Below are 10332 nucleotides of genomic sequence, written 5' to 3' on the forward strand. Positions count from 1 at the left end.
TACTGCATCTTCTTCAATGGAAAACAAAGCCCTTCCATTGTTGGCTCCCAATATTACCCAACCATAAAATGTCAAGATTAATATTTGACCATTTTTTTTATGAACTGGTGGCTTTATTTGGAGACATACAGTTGTCCTCAAATGAGGACATTTTTTGGCCAACAAATAATTCATTTTCCAGAGACAACACTACGTTTTTTAAATCCCTGTTTTTATCCAACCGATCCCAAACTGGGCAAACAAAACAGAACGCCTAACCAAGAAAACCAAAAAAAGCATAAGTGTTGTTTCAGGTTTTTCCTGACTTTGGTGTGAATTGGGCAAAAAACAAGAAACTTGTATCAATGACATTTTTCATGAAAACAGAACATAGTGTTTCACTGAATGCAACAAAAGCAGACATGTGATCCAACCTGTAGCTGCTTTCCTAGAGCCAGGCAGGGAGAAAGAGGAGGAGGAGGAGGAAAAGGAGGAGGAGGAGGAAGATGGGAGGAGGCTGGTCCTGCTGTCAGACACCGATGACTACACGGCAGCGGGGTTGAAGAGGACACCGTCGTTGGATCTTCGCGTCTGTCCTCTCCCGTGGACCGGAGGCGACCGGTGGAAACCGAGCAACGAGTCAAGCACCACATCATTGCCGTTTTAAGTCCACGGCTGCCGGCAGGCGAGGTCTCCGGAGCGGCGGATGCTGCGCACGGACACCCCGGCCACCCTCACCGCCCCGGAAAACTTCCGAGAGTCGAACATTTGCGCATCTGCCGCTAACAGGTGGCGCGGAGATCGACGGGCGCAATGACGCGGACGCTGGAGAGACCGACGTCTGGCTTCCCGGAGCAGACGGTATGAGTGTGAGGAATTCACGGGGCTGAGGGAGACCACCTGCACCCTCTAAGGTAGGTGAAGATGTCTAAATTATTGTCTCCCTCAACTTTTTTTTTTTTTTTTTTTACTCCCGTTTCATTCAGCTGCTGTTTAGTGGGCTGTGATGGATTTGTACCTCAGATTAGTGTCACGGGACATTTTATCCGGATTCCATCCTGATCGATAAAAGCTATTGGTGATCAGTTACAGTGATGCACCATAAGTGCACAAAGAGCATTTATGTCAGGTTGTCAGTTTACTGGTGTTTCCTATTCAAGCAAGCCGGCGGTTATCACATATTAAAACAATATATCACTCATCTTAATGCAATCAGGAAGCGTGCGCCTATAAATGAAGCTGGTGGATGCATCATATCTGTTTGTACTGTCAGACAGGAGAAACAGCACAACACCGACTCTCCAACAGAGAGGAGAGCAACTTAAGCCAATGAGCAAAACCAGGGTACCATTGCATAATTAAAATTTAAGAGCAGACAGTTCTGGTGTGTTCCTCTGTCTAATGTCATTTATTGAAAATGAAAAAAAAGTGGCAATTTGATGACAAGTTAAAGCATGCAGGGAAAGTGACCACGAGAGTGCCCCTACGGTATTTTTAGTTTTTTCTTCGATGTGAGCTCATTTCAAGTAAAATGAATACAGAGACTCATTCTATGAAATGCACATCCAAGGAAAAGACCCATGTAATGTGGAAATAAATCACAGGTCATTTTATTTGTGTAGTTCTTTTGTTTGGTCAATAGCATTTGGATTTGCATTTTCAAGAGCCAGCTGATTGATTATTTTAGTGGAGTTTATATTTGATATTTTTAAATCCAACTTTTGCTCGAATAGAAGTTGATGTTAGTTAATAATAATTTGTTACACTCTAACTCTGGCATTGAAGAAGTAGCATCAAAAGTAACAGTGCAGCGTTCAAGTTAAAAGGACCTATATTATGAACAAGACGATCAATTATCTTTTGTATATTCCTCTATCAGCTCATGCACCGTAGCAGCAATGTACTAAAAACAAGTAGAATTTGTTCACCCAATTTAAAACTGGGAATACAAACAACTGCATTCGGTTTTTTCGTATCCATCGCTCTAAATTTGCTGCTATGGCGCCCTGATATTGTGCAACTAATCTTTTAAAACCCGGTACCAGCATTTGAACATTTTCTACATCATCACTGCAACAACAGTAGGATTACACTCAGTGCTGCTCTCATTGTATCTAACATTTTCTCGATCAACTGATTATTTGATAGGTCAATGGATACTACCACAAAATGATGACGAATCTTCAAGTTGCCCATTTCCCTGACGGCCTGATGGCATCCTGAATTTACAAAATGCCAAAAACAATAAACTTACTGTCATAGCTATGCAAAGCAAAGAAACAAAATATTCACATCTGATGAGATGCAGTTATAGAACTGGACTTAAACAGCGGCTTGGATACCAATTTAATTTGTACTTGAAAATATTGAATTAATCATTGCCGCTATAACAATAACGGTATTTACTCACTCTCTCGAGGTTGAGAAACAAGGTGATTTTTCCATCCATTCATCCACCAGCCCCATATATTCCTACTTTCTGGATTTGCATTGAATGTTCGCACTGGATGCAAATGATGTGCTGCTGAATATGGATGATACTTTTTTTTCTGAACCTCCTAGTGTGTTTATTAATGTGAGCACATCAAAACTTACTCTGACCATCAGGATCAAAAAGATAGAGCCATTGGTTTTGTCTGGATCTTTTAGGTTTCTGGTGACTTTGTCTTGGTCTCACACACTGAGCTCTTATGAAGTTTTTAAGGTCAAACAAAGGTTGTTGGAAAGGTGTGAGAGTAATAGGAGTCCAGGCGTGAATTTATGTGAAGCCAACAGGGAGTGTCAGTAGTGCAGTGGATTTTCCTGCTTTCTGTGAAATCTGAAGAGTCTACTTCATATCATTAAAACAGGAGAGAAATAGCAGTAATTGTCACTAAGCACAATCCATTTCGGTACACATTCGATACTAAATGACAGGTAGTAATTAGTTGTACAGTAGTAGTAGTTATTACAGAGCATATTAATACATTTTCTCAAGATTTTAGTCAAATGATGGGTGCGGCCACAAAAGCCTCTGAAAATCAAATAAAAAATCAACAACATGATGACCAAAACGTGTCAGAAAATGTATAACTTTGAAAAAACAGTAATTTCCATTCAGCAATTAAAACTGGTTGATTGCCTAATGAAACGTGAATAAAAAATCATTGGCCTTAACAGCCACTTGAAAATGGGAGAAGTGTGTTCCTGAAGTGTGGTTACCCTGGGGAACCACTGTGTGCTAATTTGGTCCTGGATGCAGAGAAAAGGGATTTTTATAGCTTTTTTTTCCCCAGAAACCATCAACAATTAATAATTTCTCATTGATTAATTGATGAATTGAAAAGTTTCTTGTTTTGGTAAAAACGATGTAGGTGATAGGGGAAGCTCAAACTTAATCTCCACTGAATGTTAATATATAATGAGAGCTGCTTCTACTTCTTCTCTGGGGTGATTTTAAAGACAAGGGGAAAATCAGCTTTAAAATCACAATTTATTTTTGAAGTAGTCCTTTATCAGACAATGGCTATAATCCATCAATTTTCTAGAGTCTGTAATCCAGACTCTATAACCACTATTGTCCTCCATCGGGACCTTAGTGATCTTTTAATGGTCTCCACATTGATATAATATTAAGCTCCAATGAGTGGGAGAGTATCTGTATGGGTACACAGTGAACATGGAGTATGGAGACTTGTGATATACAATATGATTTTACCAAATCTGATTATATAGTAATTATAACATAATTTTCTCACAAATTTAAACCAAATAAAAATAGAATCACAGGGTAAAGTTTTCCCGCTTCCCACTTCTTGCCATGCAGGACAATTGACAAATTATCGATTTGATTATCTGACTCTTTTTTTTTTTTTTTTTTTTTTAAGATTTATGTGGTGTGTCCATATAAATGTAAGTTAGATTCATATTTTCACACCTTAACAGTAGACTCTGTAATATAAATACTTACCCTGTAGGTGGCAGCATGTAGTACCAATTTGTTGAAGGCCACTTGTCAAAGATTTTGGTATGTAAAGATATGGAGAGCACAACATGTCACATATCATCTGTGTTCATTCATACATTAATTCTCCGTAGTCGGCTTATCCTGAGGAGATGGGTATTTTTGTATAGTGAAAATCAATAAGGTAGACTTCTTGTCTACTGCAGTACAAAATGTTTGTACTATTATTTAATTATCACATTCATCGGGATGCCACTGTGGACAGCAATGTAAGAATTTCATTGTCAAGGGAAATACATTTCCAGGCTGTAGACATGGCAATAAACACTTTGAATCTTGAATCTTCTTGAGTATGTCATTTAAGAATTCAGTGCTAATCTGCATGATATTCCCCTTTGTGAAAGTCTCAAATCCAAATGAATATATAATTCTATAAAATCTTTTCTTTCTCATCACAGTTATTGGCGTCTTTGTGGCTCATCCTAAACTTCTGTCAGCTGCACCAACAAATAGCTCATTTGTCCTGTGTCACATCCTAAAGTCAGTATGCCCATCATCAGCAATGCCAATCATGACTTCAGCACCTACTCCCTCAGCAGTGACGACAGCAGCCTTGACCGCTTCTTCACAGAGATCCCAGAGACCGAGACCCTCAAGGGGGTTTACTTCCAGCGAGCCCGGCTGCTACGGGATCCCAAGGCCTCATTTGTGGTTGACCACACCATGCAGGTCCTGATTAATGTTGGTGGTAATCGCTACACTTTCCCCTGGAGCACTTTGGAGCAATTCCCCCAAAGTCGTCTGGGACGCCTTCGCTCCTGCACTACACCGGAAGAAATTGCACGCCTCTGTGATGACTATGATGAGACATGCCGGGAATACTTCTTCGACCGGAACCCAACGGCGTTCAGGGTTATCCTCAACTTCCTGGCTGCGGGAAAACTTCGCCTCTTGCGAGAACTGTGTGCTGTTTCGCTGCATGATGAGCTTGACTATTGGGGCGTAGACCCGGGGCATATGGAGCGTTGTTGTCGTCGCCGCATGCTCACTCGTGTGGAGGAGGTGGCTGAACGAGAACGCAAGGAAGAGGAATGGAGGCAGAAGAGGATGATGATGAAGAAGAGCACCACAGATGTTGAGAAAGGTCACCGCAAACTGATCGGGATGCTGCGAGAAGTGGTGGAAAACCCTCACTCAGGATTGGCAGGGAAACTGTTTGCCTGCCTCTCTGTCATCATGGTGCTGGTTACCGTGGTCAGCCTCTGCATCAGCACCATGCCAGACCTCAGGGATGAAGAGACCAGGGTGCGTATGAATCTTTAGTTCTCATGTTGTCTAACATAAATGGTTGGGGTTGGGGGCCGGGGGGGCTAATCTGGCTATGAGAGAAAATGGTACTGATTTTTTCTGATATCACATTGATAAGAGTTCTGGAAGATATGTAACTTTCCATTGTCATGTAAAACAAAATTATACAAATGAATTATTATATATTATCAACCAATCTTAAAAGTAGCATTATTGGAAAAACACTGATGAATAGATAATGATGTGAATTCATTAGATCCATGTTGAAACAGTTATACTACACAATTATAAATTGTTTTTTTGTTGAGGCACTACTTGATAGAATCATTTCTAATAGTCAAAAACCTTCCGGCAGGAATGCAACTGCATAAACACAAATGCTTCTGACTTTTTCAGACTAAAACGGGGTCTTGTGTAAAATTGATGGCATGACTCTTGATTCCTGTTTCTGCAGGGTGAGTGCTCCCAAAAGTGTCACAGCATGTTTGTGGTTGAGTCCATTTGCGTTGCCTGGTTCACCTTGGAGTTTGTGCTCCGATTTGTTAACGCCCAGAGCAAACTGGCCTTTGCTCGTGGCCCTCTGAATATTATCGACGCCATTGCCATCCTGCCCTACTACGTGTCTTTGGTAGTGGATGTCAGAGATGAGTCACAGGAGGATATAATCATGGGTACTGGCCGAGGCTACCTGGATAAACTCAGTCTGATTCTGCGGCTGCTGCGAGCGTTGCGCATCCTATACGTGATGCGGCTTGCGCGTCATTCTCTGGGCTTGCAGACTTTGGGACTGACCATGCAGCGCAGCATGAGGGAGTTCGGACTGCTGCTGCTGTTTGTCTGCGTGGCGGTTACCCTCTTCTCACCCCTCGTCCACCTCGCAGAGAGCGAACTGGCGCCGTTTGCTGCCACACACCCGCAACACAGCTTCAGCAGTATCCCAGCCACTTATTGGTGGGCCATCATCTCCATGACAACAGTTGGCTACGGTGACATGGTCCCCCGCAGCATCCCTGGGCAAATGGTGGCGCTGACCAGCATCCTCAGTGGAATACTCATCATGGCATTTCCCGCCACCTCCATCTTCCACACCTTCTCCCGTTCCTATCAGGAGCTTAAGCAGGAGTATGAGAGGCTTTGGAAAGAGGAGAGAGGGGAAGAAATAGCTGCAGAGTCAGAAGAGGGCTGCTCTAAGGGCGACTTGACACCAGATGAGCTCCTGATTTTGTCCAGAGTAGATAATGATGTTCTGATGTCAAATCGAGATCACCAACCCCCTCTTCCATCTACAGCTTTCTAATGGACAGCAGGATGACTCAGTTATCGTGTAAATGCATGTTGGGAATAATTCTGGCTGATTGCTTATTTACCTTTTTTGGTTTATTATCATATTCTTGATGAACGTTACCATTATCAGTAAACTGTACTTCCCACTGTTGATGGTTAAATCAAGCAGTGATTTTAAAAGATATAGGGTATCTAAGTTAAGGTCATGACCTGTGTAAATGGAAAAAGAGGTGAGAGGACTAACAGTCCTATCCTGATGTGTAACTCTCATATATATGTATGCTGTTTTGTCATCAACACATCAATGTTTTCATAGCTTTTAAGTCAAAACTGCCTGAACAAGTATGATCAGGACACTCCTGTGCAGCCTGCCAGACAGCAGGAGTGCACAAAGTGTGTTGGGGGTGTCTGGGCTCAGAAAGGATCCTTATGCTGCATGCTGAGCTGGTGGTAAATGTCCAAAATGGCTGGGGAGTCAATTCTTTGAATCCAGCCATATCCGCAGAAATATTTCGATTGATGATAATTAATAGACTCTCAATTGTGTGTCTGAAGATGCTGGTGAGTCTTTGCTGAACCTCCTCAGCCATTGGAGGAAGAGTTGTTGCTTGTAAAAAATGTGGTAAGACCAGGCAAAATTCCTCATGGAAATAATCTCCTGAAGTGGCTGAAGCACAGTTTGTGTGGGGAGATCCATAAAATATTATTTATAAGTCACCATGCATTAAATTGTAAGGTGTGACTGGTATACCCAACAATCTACTTATTCTTTTTATAGCCTGCAAATTATGAAATTTATTTGTGACAATACAGTAATGCATTGCATTTCTCTCTGAAAAATACTGTCACTGAAAACAACAGAAAATCAGAAACCTTCCTATATCTATATATAGCTCTATACATATAAGTCTGTCTCCATAGTGATAGATAGATAGATAGATAGATAGATAGATAGATAGATAGATAGATAGATAGATAGATAGATAGATAGATAGATAGATAGATAGATAGATAGATAGATAGATAGATAGATAGATAGATAGATAGATAGATGGAAATCAGCTGATACTTTTGGACTGATAATGAAATGCAATGCAAACTTCATTTCAATGTCAGTGTCCTCTTGAATCATTTGGTGCCTCTCAGGTCTAGTGTTGCAGAACACTTACTCAAGGTCATATATATATATATGTATGTGGAAGCATTTTACTCTTGAATGGCTTCGGCTCCACAAGGACATGCTTAGTTTTCAGTGGTTATTTCCTGAGCACTGGGAAACTTGACACAGAGATGTAAGTGCTCCAACGGACCAAGCACACAAGTGTATTTCACCACAAATGCTAAGTACTTTTATAGCTAGAGCACAAAGCCCTGACTCCACCAACACACAATCATAAATCTGTCTTTCTAATATCGATAAACAGATTCTACCAATGAATGCAGGTGAAGGCAAGATCGTTGTACTATAAGCCTAGTAGATTTTATTTCTTGTCCATTTGTATTGCAAGTATTTGCATGCATGTAGTAATTGGAGGTGAAACAGGTTTCTTAAAATTCAACCTTAAAACCTTGTTTGTTTGTTTTTTTCTTTAAAAACTATCTTGCAGTGATTTAATTCATCAAAAGGAGTGGCTATCTGGCAAATGATCTGGTTACAGGTCCCTGGGATACAAGCAACATCATATCTTTTCTCAGAGGTTGACTGCTTTCAGAGACATATGGTAATAGGACAGTTAGGTGAGATTCCAGTCGCTCACCTGTCTGAACTCTCACCTCTGCTATGTGACAAGGTTGATAATGATGGTCTTCTGGTCATTTGCAACTATACTGGAGTCTTGCAGTTGTCAGTTAACAGGTATGTCTATGTATTTATGTTAAATGCACATATTTACCCATATACATACATAAAAACATATATACAATACAAAGGGTAAAGATTTTTGCCTTTTTTTACAATCCTGTTCTAATATTTAAAATTTGATTAGCAGTTGTGGTATTTTCTTCTGCTAACTTGCTCATTTTCTTTACCAAAATTATTGCAAAGGAATGGACTAATAAGTCATTCTAACAACATGTATGGGAACATTTTAAATTTTTTCCGACAGTCATTCACTTGACTTCATCCATCTGTTGATGTTCTATATGGTCGTCATCTGATTTCCTTCCTTTGCTCAGGTCACAGGGCCACCTGCCATCGGCCACTTGTCAAGATAAGACAGTCTACTTTTTTAAGCTTTTGTAAGACACGCTAAAATACAAATTACATTTTGATGTATTTCAAGGATTAAACAAGGATTACGTTATATAATATGGTAAAAAAAACCTAATAACACTTGTGAATACGTATCTGAAAATATCGCTTTTTCCTGTTCACGTATTCATCGTTTGCCTGAAGATTTTCGGTAGTTTCTAAATCTTTTTTCACACATCTGAATGGACGACTTTTGTATGTCTGACAATTAATTCCCGAATGTCCTTGAGATTTAAAGATTATTAGCCTACAGCTGTTGCAAACAGCGAGCACTAAATCAAAAACAGTGAGTGGCATAGAGGGCTTCACTGTGAATATAAATGAATGGCTCTTTGGGAATGTTTTAAAGATGTAGAGACTGGAGGATTGCAACGTGTATTTTATAGTCTATAATTATCCTGTGCAAATTTACTCTCCATTCTGATGTCTTGTCATCCCACTCTGTCCTTCTTCCAGCCATTCTAAAAATACAATTATAACTCTTTTTCTCTTTTTTTCTCTTTTACTGTTGTTTTTTGCAGATTGTGCTTGCCATACTGCAGCTGCTTATTTTCATGTTGTTGTTACTACCCCAGGACTCCCCCCCCCCCCTAAAAAAAAAAGAAATTAATGTTAGTAACGTCATAATAAAAGGTGGGATGAAATGAATGTAAAGGTTTTTCAAAGTTACAGTTTTGTGCTTCTGTTCACTCAGTTTATTGAAGTCTAATGTACTTTCTCTTATTTATTTATTTTTTTGTCTCTACTATCTCCTAAGGAAAAAGTCTGGCTCTTTAGTTTTTAAATTCTCACCTGCACACCTAGAGAGTGCAAAGCAGTGACTGCCTTCTTTTAAGGTAAATACAGTGCCTGAAATTGAGACCTTTGGAGAATCAGCAGCACAGCAATGCGCTGTAAAGGCCTGTAAAGTAAAAAGTGGAGTTTCGGAGTCACCTCCATTAATATTGACTTCAGAGTGAATACCAACACATTTACTTGATTATAAAACTGTGATGATAGACACTATAAAGAAGTTTGTTGCTTTTACACATTAAATAAAAGCAACCTTGGATTATTTGTATCTTCTGTATACTGCACCTAAGTGTCATTCAAATCTGTGTTTAAATAAACACTATGAAGCCCGTTTGATTAATTGGACTATTTCTTGTGCTATAAGAATGTTAGATGAATTAAAAAAAAAAAGGCTATCATGGTGGGAGTTTCTAGTTATGGGTATATTGGGTAAACAAGATATTGTTCAGCTTTGAGTAGTTGCACTGCTCTTTCATTGAGATTCACTTCTCCTCTGGCTGACTGCCAGATACATATTGGAAGTCAGAATTTACACTTCACTGAACCCCATGCTGGGCTACTGAACGCCTGGAACCAGAGATTTCAGGGCTTCTCTCCCAGCACTGGCGCTCTAAAGAGCTATGCTATGCAACAATAGTTGTCAGCTATCTAATATACACCAACATTGAGTAATTAGGTTTAGGAAAACATCATTTTGGGTTCACCTCTTAAATGACGAAGCAACACACCTTGTTAGAACACTGCATATCTGGAATGATCCTTTTTGTTTTAACCC

General features: G+C 40.0%; 1 protein-coding gene across 1 annotated transcript; it reads left to right on the forward strand.

The window, feature by feature from the left end:
• The first annotated feature begins 544 nt into the window (after nt 1-544).
• Nucleotides 545-9882, forward strand: LOC147235698 (voltage-gated potassium channel regulatory subunit KCNG4-like). The gene is made up of 3 exons (XM_086139647.1): nt 545-893; nt 4381-5227; nt 5685-9882. Exons 2-3 carry the CDS (start codon nt 4469-4471, stop codon nt 6525-6527), a joined length of 1602 nt encoding a protein of 533 aa, XP_085995773.1. The 5' UTR covers nt 545-893; nt 4381-4468; the 3' UTR covers nt 6528-9882.
• Nucleotides 9883-10332: the final 450 nt, after the last annotated feature.

This window comes from Fistularia commersonii, chromosome 3, assembly GCF_037954325.1.
Source record: "Fistularia commersonii isolate RoL2024-O1a breed Wild chromosome 3, RoL_Fcom_v1.0, whole genome shotgun sequence".
NCBI lineage: Eukaryota > Metazoa > Chordata > Actinopteri > Syngnathiformes > Fistulariidae > Fistularia > Fistularia commersonii.

Excerpts from the sequence above, each read along its gene's own strand:
- LOC147235698 (XM_086139647.1), top strand. The coding sequence starts at position 4,469 with ATGCCCATCATCAGCAATGCCAATCATGACTTCAGCACCTACTCCCTC. Across the intron at positions 5,228-5,684 it reads TCAGGGATGAAGAGACCAGG|GGTGAGTGCTCCCAAAAGTG; the intron begins GTGCGTATGAAT and ends CTGTTTCTGCAG.